Here is a 12,403-nt window from a genome sequence, read left to right as displayed (position 1 = left end):
AGAGACTGTGATGCGCAATGTTTGCTTGTGTGTAGGTTAGTAACAGTTTGATTTTAAGTCAGTGGAAGCATGGGCCAGTTCTTTGAGATGTTTGCAGATCCCCTGGACGAATAACATTCACAAATCTATGGGTACCAGAGAGCACAGGAAGCTCATTTAACAAGAACTTTTCTGCCAAATCCACATGAAACACAAATCTAAGTCAGTGACAACCAGAGTTCCTGCCATTTATCACATGCATCTTCTGTCAGCCCCGAAATGAGTCCACAGCCTGAATTAATAGGCTGTGTAAATGCTCCGTGCCAAAAAGAGCACTTTATTAGGGCGGGAATGTTTGCTTTTAGATTATCTGACATAGCGTTCCTGACTTGATATGAGTACAAGTAGGAGGAAAATAAGGCTAAAATGGACTAACATTCTGAACCAACCCATAACTTAAAAAAAATACAAATAAAAAAATAAATAAAACTGGAATGGCTGTACTGAAGGCCTTCCATGAAGGCACAGTGCCCAATGGTCTAAGCATCGTAACTTCACTATACAGAGTTTAACAACATGTTATGTAATAATGTAAATTATGTCAAAGAAAAAAATAACTATTCTAGCTGCCTTCTTGCAAAAAAAAAAAGTATTTTACAACCTCTCACTGGTTGCAAAAGCAGTTCAAGTCATAAGCAGTCATTTTCAAGACACTTCTATATCATGTCATGTGTATTGAATTGGCTCGCATGATTTGTGTTTCGTGTTTCAGAAGGGAACACGGATTTTCACAGTGCATTGTGGGACTTTTTAGGGAGTGAATGTTTCAGTGCACTGGAAGGATTTTGGAACTGAGACAGCCCTTAAAATGGCTGATTTAATGATCAGTTCCCTAATTACTGAACTAGGGCGCTGATTGAGACATAACTTAAGGCAGCATGCATCCTATGCAGAGAGGACGATCCCAGAATGCAATGTGACTAGCTTGGTGAGAAAATTAAACCAGGACAGCGAAAGAGTTGAGAAAATTGTGGATTTTAAATAAAATTGTATTGCATTCAATGTCGAAAAGCAATGATAAGCTTTGAAACATGCTAATGCCTATCTCTATTGGAATCAATTGTGAGTCGAGTCTTCCATGCCATTCATGTGCTGCTACCTACGCAGAGCATACCAAAACAATGACCAATAGTGGTTTCATGACAGTTAGGATGCTGCCGACAGCTCTCTATGTTTTACTCACCGATTTCCAAGCCTGTGCAAGTGCCCGTGTCCAAGTCTGTGCCCAGCACGCTCCAGCCTACCGGTAGAGGCAGATGTCTAAGAGCAAGAGCCAGAGTATCATCCAACCTTTCACACTCCTTCAGGGGGATCTGACACTCGTCCAGAAGTAACGCTCCCTCAGTCTTTCCAACCGCGTTGACCAGGAACTGGGCCATGTCCAGGGCGAGGTCCTGCACAAACTGGAAGCGTTCCTCAGCCACAGGGTCCACTGAGCCCCCAGGTCTGGCCTGGCACAGCGTGACCCGCACGGTTTCGCTGCGATCATGAGCTATGAGAGAAAAAGGCGAACATTAAACAGAAAAATATTATAATAGTTAAACTTAATTTTAATAGTAAAACATGGTTGGAAGTGATGGGATGGATGGATGAATGGTTGGAAGTGATGGAAATGATGGGATGGATGGATGGAAGTGATGGGATGGGATGGGATGGATGGATGGAAGGAAGTGATGGGATGGATGGATGGAAGTGATGGGATGGATGGATGGAGAATTAGGGAGCAATGCAAGCCGGATTTGAACTTATGAGAACGACCACTATGACTCAATGACACTGCTAGGCCACAACTCAAACTATGACGCACTTTTAAAATGTATGAAAATTTAAATTCCAGTTAAAATATTTTTGGTGCAGTTTATAGACTATGAAAAATATTTATACCACCCACTAACATCTCCATGACTTTGTCAACAATAAATCAATTATGACTAAACTAACTCCTGACAAAATTCAAACAGCCATTTATCTTGTATCAGACAGGGAGGTCTCCTGTAAATCATCTTCAGACTGATTTAAAAAAAAAAGATCTTGCTTAATATTTTGGCAGCCACATATCAACAGACGAAAAGGAGACCAAGTGCCTATGGTTGAGCGGAGATGGATATAATTACTGAGAAATGTTCCTGCATTAACTACTCATTTCCATTTCCAAGAGGGAAACAGACAGAGTCAGAGGTGACATACTATAAAAGCAACATTCATAAACAATTAAAACTTCACTATGAGGGCTGCCAGGAGGCCTGTCTTGTTTCACGACAGTTATGAGATGTCACTGTAACAACACACATCGCAAGGGCAGTGTTTATGTGCGAGCGACATTTCTGTCACTGCCAAAAAACCCTGTTCACACTCACCAGCACCACATTTGTTTGACCAAAACATCTCAGTGGGACATCCATCTGGGTTCAAAGCATTTGAGCCATTTTTGCCGATAAAGACCTCTTAGTCGAATGTTTGGAATCAACCAATATGTATGGACCTCCAGCAGAGAGAGAGGGTTGAAAGTGTATCCTGGCAGACCAACTGCAGTGCACCTGAGGCGGACGATAGTAGGGCCATTCTTCATGCACTCTTAATGCATTGCTGAAAAGCTTTCAAGTGCTCAGACGGAGTAATGATTACAAAACTGGTGCCAAACGTCTGCGCTGGATTCCATGACACTATATCTGCTGCGACCCTCTGTGGAACTACTTGGGAGCCGCGAAAACTTGGGAGTTGAAATGCATTCCCTTTTGACTTTGAATCCTGGCTAAATTACATATGGAGGGCTATTGTGTTTTTATTTCTTTTAACAATGAGATAAGATCGCAATGCAACCAGTTCCTCGAAAAGTAAAAATGTCTCAAAGTTATTGCTTACAAGATAATTCAGTCATCAGTTAATTACAATAAAGGATTGTGCCTATTAATGGATGGTTGTGGTGGGTGGTTGCTAGAAAGATGCTTACTGGTTCCTACATATGACCAGCATCCCTAATTTCTTATTTTTCATAAAAAAAATAAAAAAAAGGACAAACAAAAATATACATACACTACAAAGAGGGTGAAAAAGAGTTCCATGTCTGAATTATTCAGGCCATATTCATAAAACATAAGGCAAAAAGTGCCCAGATGACCTATTACTTCCAGCGAGATTCTAAAGTGCGCATACAGTGGGCATTTTACTATCCCATGATAGCCTGGCTAACGTCAGACCACGTCTCATTGAGATTGAGATCCAGATGTTAATTTTCTCGTATTTGAGGCGTGGTTTACGAATGCCCAGAGCCGTTTATTGGGTGCTACAAATGTCTATCAAATGCACCTGTACGTAGCTCATAGCCAATCGTTTCAATTATACCAGATGATGTATGTAGAGCGACAGAAATTAGATGAGGAAGAAGGCGATGGGTCAGAGATTTATGTGTACACGATGGCATATGTATCTAAGGCTGTATCGAAAGGTAATTTCGCGTCTGCTGCCATGTTTGATCCATAGGTATAAACAAACTGCTTCGGTGTGTCGCATAGACGTCGTCATCGTCTTGCTGCTCCCTCCCCGTTCTGTGATTGGTCCACTCACTGAGGCGAAAATCTGGTCCATGGTATCCAGGCTGCCTAGCAGCGTGAATAAAAATCGCTCTGCGCAAAGGCAGCATGGGGAAACCCAGGCTAATCCCATGAGGCCACTGGAGATGATTTGTGAATGACAGTGAAGTGACGCAACTGACGCTGGTAGGTCACATGACAATGACAACATGATGAATGAGGTCTGTTCGGATTGCAATCATACTCTACACATTTACACTATATAGATCGTACATTTTAACTGTCGCAAAGTAATTATTTATTCGAAAGAAGTGCCTACTGCTTTCATGAGAGTATGTGATTTTGGATGCAGCCAATATTTGGTAAACTATAAATATCTGTTACATACTCAATCCAATAATTCCAGTTCTGTTTAGCAGTTCCCTCCATCAAATGTATCTCTATTTTCGCACCAATAAAAAATAAAATTGTATATGTTAATAGATCCTTGTTATATTTTCTTCCACCTCTTTCGACATATTTCTACAGTACATTAAGCAAGAATGTGTCAGCTCATTAATAGCTACTACTTGTTTATATACACACTACATGAATCTTCAGAAGCAGCACTGGGATATTTAGATCAGCTTAAGCATGTGCTCACTGCAGGTCGCCCTGTGGTAACTGGGACAATTTTAAAGGTTGAATAATTGGACAAGGCAACAACGTGCCCAGCAAAGCCTGGACCAGGTCTGGCATGACTGGAATGTAAATTAGTCAATCTCAGCAGGTAATGGCCGTCTGGTTCCGGGAAGAAGCTAACAATTATTAAGCATTGATAAAATATTGTATGTAGACACGGAGTGAACGTGCTTTGTGTTTGAGTGGAATGTGTTTTGTGAGCGTTGGTGTTGTGAACACTAACCTGGGCACACGGCTTGCAGCGTGACATGGCTGATTTTTGAAGTGCTGGAGATATGCCTCTGGGTGGTGCCGGCAAATAGCAGGTAAAACTCTACATCATCTTCATCCTCGACACACTCTTCCTCACAGAGCTGGACAGTCAACAGACACTCGCCCTGAATAAGAGAGAAAACTTACTTAAATATTGAAAGGAATTTAGCCCTATCAGTAACTATTAGGCCGAAAAACAATCCAATTGTTTCAAAGACAAAAGTGCATTTTAAATTGACAATCAAAGACTAAAATGCAAGTTCTCCTCATGTTCTCTCAAAAGACTAAAGCAGTGCTGAGTGTTTAATCACCTGTGGGTGCAGAAAATTACATAACACATTGCATCGACTCCTATAAATCATCATTAGAGGATCCTCAAACAACAGGGAAGAATCAACACCTGTCCATTAAGAGAGACGCGTTTCATTACAAAGTGAGAGGGGCAGAGCGGCAGCCTATATACATATCAACAAATGCTTGGGGGAAAAAAACAGTCATCAGCCTTTCCCCACCCTCATAATTATAGCTTTACTGTTAAAAGTTCAGCATGCGTTGTGGGTGTGTGTGTAAGACACCTATTTTCTCTTTAGATATTTTAAATGTCACGTCTAATATATGGTATTGACAACCTTTTCAAGTTCTTTCAATAGCTATATTTGCCCCGCATAGATAGTAGGTCATGTTATTAAATCTCGTTTTTGGCTGGAAGGTGCATGAACCAAAACTAAACACAAAATTAAACAAAACTTCTAAAATCACTTAAATGCAGCCATTTATTTAATTTTAGTTTTTGCCAGAATGTTCATTATTTATTTACAAATAATATAAAATTATATAAATGTTACGTTGCAAAATAATTTCATAAAATAGTAAATTGTGGTGCATGGCCACAAAACAAAAGTAAAAATAAAGAAACAGACAAAAGAGCGGGAAAAAGGACCAAATTGTTCATTTGGGCTGGAATTTTACTCCCAGTGGCCCTCATTTATCATTCTTGCGTAGAAACGGGCGTATATATTGGCGTAAGATTATGCTTGCACTCCTCTCACCGCCTGATTTATGAAGCTGTGCGTACCTTTGAAATCCAGGTGTACGCAATACCTGCCCTTGATAAATCCCGCGGCTGAAAACGATCGTCATTAGAATAACACGCCCCTATATATTCAAGTCTCCGCTTCCCCCACGCCCTCATTTTACGCCATGTACACACGGAAGACGGCACAGAAGAGAAACTTCTCTGACGTGGAGCCGAAATGACCTATCACAATGCATTATTTTACAGCACGTCTTTTGAAACAATTAGCATTCAATTTCGAATCACGTCACATGTATTGGGGTGTACAATAGTGATGATGATGATGTAATGTGGAGTACCATTCATTCACATTAATAATTGCATGACAATTTGTAATATTCTTCTTATTATTATGATTTTTATTATTAATGACGCTTATTGTTATTTAGAAGAAGAACGTCGTTATTATTATTTGTATTATTATTATTATTATTTAAAAGAAGAAGAATGTATTTATTATTTTGTCAAGTCTGAATTATTTTTTGGTCATTGAAAGCCTTTCATTACCAAACCCAGTCCGTGCGCACCTGCCGGGCCAAACCCTGAAACGTCAGGGTAAAGCGCACAGGCTCGCAACTGAAGGAATACATATGGCTACAAATCAAATGGTTTGATAAAGTCACACAAATTAAACATTGAAGTCCATGTTGCACAAAAATAAACACTGAAGTTTATAATTTTGTTGTTGTTGGTCATAATATATCACATCTTTTAGTTTGTCAGTGCGTTTTGTGGTGTTAGGAATTGTTTTTCTGCGCATTTCCGCACTAACTCAAAACGTGCGTACACCACCTCCTGAGCTGGCGTAGGATTTGAGCGTACCGTACGCCAACGTCCATATTGATAAATCTCAAAGTCACCGTGGTTTTGGGTGTACGCCAGGTGTACGCTGGAAATTTGGTGTACGCACTTTTGATAAATGTGTGTCTAGAGATTTAGCTGTCCAGATTTAGCTTAAGTAGTTCATAATACAGCCACCTGACACTTGATATCAGCAACAAATTGCAAGGCATGAAAACAAGAAAGTCTACAGAGAGAGAGAGAGAGAGAGAGAGAGAGAGAGAGAGAGAGAGAGAGAGAGAGAGAGAGAGAGAGAGAGAGAGAGAGAGAGAGAGAGAGAGAGAGAGAGAGAGAGAGAGAGAGAGAGAGAGAGAGAGAGAGAGAGAGAGAGAGAGAGAGAGAGAGAGAGAGAGAGAGAGAGAGAGAGAGAGAGAGAGAGAGAGAGAGAGAGAGAGAGATGATGATGAGTTTGACAGGTCTGTCAAAGCAGAATGACTGTTTACACAATCTAAAACCAAAGTCACAAGCTAGCCTTCCCACACTGCATTTACCTAATGTTAGCTACTATGCTAGGCCACAAAGTTTTGTCTGACACACAGAACCTTTAGAGCGTGACGCAAGCAGCGGGACATCCTAGCGAAAGATGTTTTCATTGGCCAGGCTGCAAAAGCCACATGGTGCCCTTGCCAAATGCCAGTCAGCTGCTTTTTTTGGCCGACGATGATCACCGCCATGGAGTAAATCGGAGACACGGCTGAATCCTTTTTGTGAGATTAACTCCTATGCATTCTAAGTCTGGAGAAGAGTCTGCAAAATCGCAGCTGATATGTCTATAGTTAAAAAGTACACAAAGAATTTTAGTTTTGGATTTGTTGTGGTAAGCAATTATTATAATTAATATTATTCATATTGACTAACGTTAACAAAGTTCCAAACTTGTTTATACACACCTCATGTCCTATTACTGATGCTGTGGTAACAACTAGAGAAGCAGGTGAAGATGTAAAACAAGGCTGAACATTAAGACCACAAATTACATCACAATAACTTTTGAATCAGTGCAACCAAACTTGCATCCCTATTGGTTGAATTCCAGGGTGTGGGAAGGGCTTTTTATGGCCAGGTCATATGACTGACTTGCATGAGAAGCAGTTATGGTGACCCTTTGATCTGAGCGACACGTATAAGGTGTAGGAATCTGACCGCACTTTGTTTATGACGCATACATGGTGTTCTAGAAATATGTTACTGATGGAAGCTATCTACATATTAGAAACCAGAAACATTCTTTGGTTGTAAATATCTTTTATTTTTAATGCTTACATGTACAAGTCAGTCACAGGCCACTTTTAGACCATGGCGGCCCAATATGGATAGCAGGTGCTGGACCAGGAAAAGTGCCAAAGGCGAGAGCATAAACAAATGAAACAAAGACCACCCTGGTGACTGTGTCAACCGTGTCCATAAGACATGGAGATTCAGATTTGATGATACCGGTCTTTGTGTGATCCTTTATCTTTGTGTTTACTTGATCACTTAACAAGTACACAAACACAGAATTCTGGTTTTAGAGATTCATGGTTGTTTTTTTTTAAATCCTTGCTTCAAATCATTAATGCTGCATGCAGCCCTGGAGATATTTTAAGTCTGAAGCGTGTTAATCCTTGGTAGATTTCCTAAGCAAAACATCAAAATTACCCAGAATCCAATTTATCTTCCTCAGCATCTTTTGGCTGAGCTGAATATCGGATCAGTCGTTTCAGGAAGCATTTCTGGCACCTGAAGCGGGCTCATGGGGGTTCTCAAAGTACTTTTGATACTTCGGTTGTTCGTTGGTCTATTTCAGGATCTTGCAAGTCAATGTGCCAAAGGAGGAGTGCCTGGCCTTTTCGCCCTGTGCTTAAAACAACACTTGGTAAGCTGCTTCTTCTGAGAGAGCTGTGGGAGTGAGAGACCACCGTGTATCTTTTAGCTACTTGCATTTAGCTCAAATTTAGCAGAACAAGTTTAGACCAAGACTTAGTGCAAAAGCAAACTTCAAAGTGCAGCTTACGTTTCATGACATGTCTTTGCTTCTTTGGAAACCCAAAACCACCATTCCTCTGTTTATAATTAAGGAGAGCAAATTAGCCTGGGTCATATGTTGAACAGAGAACGCTCCTTCCACGCCATGAAACTAGAAGTCCCCTACATCTGCTAACTTAAAATCAAAAAGCTCTGACCTTCAAGACACATCGAAAACTTAGAATGTTTCTAAAGAAAATTGCTATAAAATAAGGCTAGCTTTTGTTTGTTCGGTAGTTGTCATGTAGCTAAAACTTAGAAACTTACCAATAAAAATTAACTTGAAAATTAATCTAGCTTTTGTTTGTCTTTAAAGCCGTCAAGTAGATATAACTTAAAAACTTGCCAATACAAATCATCATCTTGAAAATTAATCAAGCTTTTGTTTTTGTAGCCAAGTCATGTAGCTACAACTCAGAAACTTTCCAGAAAGAAATTGCTACAAAATGAGGAGTATAGCTTTAACCGGAGTAAACCATTGGACTTGCCAATATGCCCCGAAAGAATTACAGTAGATGCTGTAATAAGAATTTTTCATAATCAGGGCTTAACATTAAAACTAATTCTCATCAGCCACTGTGACAAGTGGTTTTCAAAGTTACTAGCCACCAGTGTTGGGGAAGTTACTTTTAAAAAGTAGTGTAACTCGTTACTCGTTACTTCTTTAAAAAAGTAATCCGTTACTTTACTTAGTTACCCCATATAGAAAGTAACTTTTTACGTTACTCGTTACTTTTACGTTACTTTTATGTTGCTTGATTTTGGGCAGAATCCAGTATCTGTTCCTAAATGTGTAGGCCTACATAAAGTTCTACAATGCATAATGCCATATACAGGTCCTTCTCAAAAAATTAGCATATTGTGATAAAGTTCATTATTTTCCATAATGTAATGATAAAAATTAAACTTTCATATATTTTAGATTTATTGCACACCAACTGAAATATTTCAGGTCTTTTATTGTTTTAATACTGATGATTTTGGCATACAGCTCATGAAAACCCAAAATTCCTGTCTCAAAAAATTAGCATATTTCATCCGACCAATAAAAGAAGTGTTTTTAATACAAAAAAAAAAAGAGTCAACCTTCAAATAATTATGTTCAGTTATGCACTCAATAGTCAATACTTGGTCGGGAATCCTTTTGCAGAAATGACTGCTTCAATGTGGCGTGGCATGGAGGCAATCAGCCTGTGGCACTGCTGAGGTGTTATGGAGGCCCAGGATGCTTCGATAGCGGCCTTACGCTCATCCAGAGTGTTGGGTCTTGCGTCTCTCAACTTTCTCTTCACAATATCCCACAGATTCTCTATGGGGTTCAGGTCAGGAGAGCTGGCAGGCCAATTGAGCACAGTAATACTATGGTCAGTAAACCATTTACCAGTGGTTTTGGCACTGTGAGCAGGTGCCAGGTCGTGCTGAAAAATGAAATCTTCATCTTCATAAAGCTTTTCAGCAGATGGAAGCATGAAGTGCTCCAAAATCTTCTGATAGCTAGCTGCATTGACCCTGCCCTTGATAAAACACAGTGCACCAACACCAGCAGCTGACATGGCACCCCAGACCATCACTGACTGTGGGTACTTGACACTGGACTTCAGGCATTTTGGCATTTCCTTCTCCCCAGTCTTCCTCCAGACTCTGGCACCTTGATTTCCGAATGACATGCAAAACTGAGCAACAGTCCAGTGCTGCTTCTCTGTAGCCCAGGTCAGGCGCTTCTGCCGCTGTTTCTGGTTCAAAAGTGGCTTGACCTGGGGAATGCGGCACCTGTAGCCCATTTCCTGCACACGCCTGTGCGCGGTGGCTCTGGATGTTTCTACTCCAGACTCAGTCCACTGCTTCCGCAGGTCCCCCAAGGTCTGGAATCGGTCCTTCTCCACAATCTTCCTCAGGGTCCGGTCACCTCTTCTCATTGTGCAGCGTTTTTTGCCACACTTTTTCCTTCCCACAGACTTCCCACTGAGGCACTCTGGGAACAGCCTATTTGTTCAGAAATTTCTTTCTGTCTTACCCTCTTGCTTGAGGGTGTCAATGATGGCCTTCTGGACAGCAGTCAGGTCGGCAGTTTTACCCATGATTGCGGTTTTGAGTAATGAAACAGGCTGGGAGTTTTTAAAAGCCTCAGGAATCTTTTGCAGGTGTTTAGAGTTAATTAGTTGATTCAGATGATTAGGTTAATAGCTTGTTTAGAGACCCTTTTCATGATATGCTCATTTTTTGAGACAGGAATTTTGGGTTTTCATGAGCTGTATGCCAAAATCATCAGTATTAAAACAATAAAAGACCTGAAATATTTCAGTTGGTGTGCAATGAATCTAAAATATATGAAAGTTTAATTTTTATCATTACATTATGGAAAATAATGAACTTTATCACAATATGCTAATTTTTTGAGAAGGACCTGTATAATGCCATAAATGCATAATGCATTTATCAAAAATTTTAATATTTATGAAGAAATGCCGGTTAATGGATAGGCATATGCATGGGCGGCGCTAGGGAGGGGCTAGAAAGAAAGCCCCCAAGAAAGACCAAAGCACCCCGTTAGCACCCCCAAAAATCATTTCTGGAAGTAATTATATTCAGGCTGTATTCTATGGAAGTCCTGAACCGCATGGTGAAGAAAAAAAAAGAAAACTTATCTTGTTATTAAGACATAATATGGGGACATTCTAATCTGCATTAAGCCAAATTAAGCGTTCTTATAATGGTTTTCTATGGGAGGAAAATGCTTAACGTGTAAGTAAACACATTGCGTTCATATTCTGGGCTCATCTGATTTTGTGTACATAGTATAGACTTTATTATTATTTTAGTATCATAATGATTAATAAATGCACGCACAATTATCCGTGAACTTGATAAATGTTGCAGATATGTTTTACTATGCACGTAAACAAATGCCTTTCAACTTATGTGTGCAAAATTCAGAATTAAATGAATGTGCAGCAATATACAAATAGAGAGTCTGTAGGCCTACTATAGCCTACGTGTTGTACCCATTAAATAAGCGCATTTAGTTTCATATTTGTTAAAATATTATAATGTTATTTTTTTTCCATCTATGCTGATTATGAAAAGTGAACAGCGCGAGTAAGATGGATGCGCAATATATCGGGAGACATTGAGTCAATCAGACATGATTTTGACCACTTCATTAAGTTTTGTTTTGAAGAAAGCCTTTCTTTAAAGCGAATTTCGTTTTGTATAAATTGTATCTTAATTTTAATCAATTTTTATCAACCAAATGCCTGAATTTAATAAGTAAGAAGCAAATATAGGAGACAATATAATCATGGAAGCGCCGGCGTGGTCACTTGCATTGCACGTGAACTGGAGCATCTCATCATAAATTAACCAAACTCAACGTATAGAATTTAAGCTTGAAATGTCTTTAAACGAAACAATTCAAAACGAAAAGAAATAGGCTACTCTCTGATTATGTAATCCATTATGTGCATTTCTCTCTGGGGCGTTCACTACAGAGATGGCGATCGCTGTCAAATCTATCAAATGATAAAGTAACGTTGCGCCGAATTGAAAAAGGAACTACGTTTCGTTACCAAATTTTCAGTAGTAGCGTGTTACACTACTTTTTACCCGAAAAAGTAGTTACGTTACTGTAACGCGTCACTTTGTATACAATACAATAATTTACTTTGTAACGCGTTACACACAACACTGCTAGCCACTCATCACTAACATTTTCACTAAATTTTATATTTTTTATTTTATCTTAATTTGGCAGCAGGTATATTAGGCTGCTGTCACTTTAAAATCTGACGCACGGATCCATTATACTGTTACATATGCTTTTTCTTTCTCAACTTTTTACGTTCCCCTTAATACACAACTGACTATTTAAGTGAATAATCGCCAAGACCAGTATTTTGACATTATTTTGTGTGTATTTGACTGTTTAGTGCAATAAGAAGAATAACTCAGTTTAGTACTGAGAGGCGGCTTTATGTGCCCGCAC

The 12,403-nt window shown here is 39.5% G+C and overlaps 1 protein-coding gene across 8 annotated transcripts in view; it reads right to left on the bottom strand.

Annotated features, from left to right (window-relative positions):
- Window positions 1–12,403, bottom strand: part of akap13 (A-kinase anchoring protein 13) — a 106,884-nt gene that overhangs the window by 69,162 nt on the left and 25,319 nt on the right. For all 8 annotated transcript variants that reach the window (XM_056250791.1, XM_056250793.1, XM_056250792.1 and 5 more), the window contains exons 3-4: window positions 4,474–4,627; window positions 1,223–1,531 (exon numbers count right to left, since the gene is read on the bottom strand). In XM_056250791.1, the coding sequence (XP_056106766.1) occupies window positions 1,223–1,531; window positions 4,474–4,627 (463 nt within the window). The remainder of the gene's footprint in view (window positions 1–1,222; window positions 1,532–4,473; window positions 4,628–12,403) is intronic.

Source organism: Rhinichthys klamathensis, unplaced genomic scaffold, assembly GCF_029890125.1.
Source record: "Rhinichthys klamathensis goyatoka isolate OS25496 unplaced genomic scaffold, OSU_Roscu_1.1 h1tg000076l_1, whole genome shotgun sequence".
NCBI classification, from domain to species: domain Eukaryota; kingdom Metazoa; phylum Chordata; class Actinopteri; order Cypriniformes; family Leuciscidae; genus Rhinichthys; species Rhinichthys klamathensis.
Note: the sequence above shows the minus strand (reverse complement) of the source record. Positions and strands in the feature narration are given on the sequence as shown.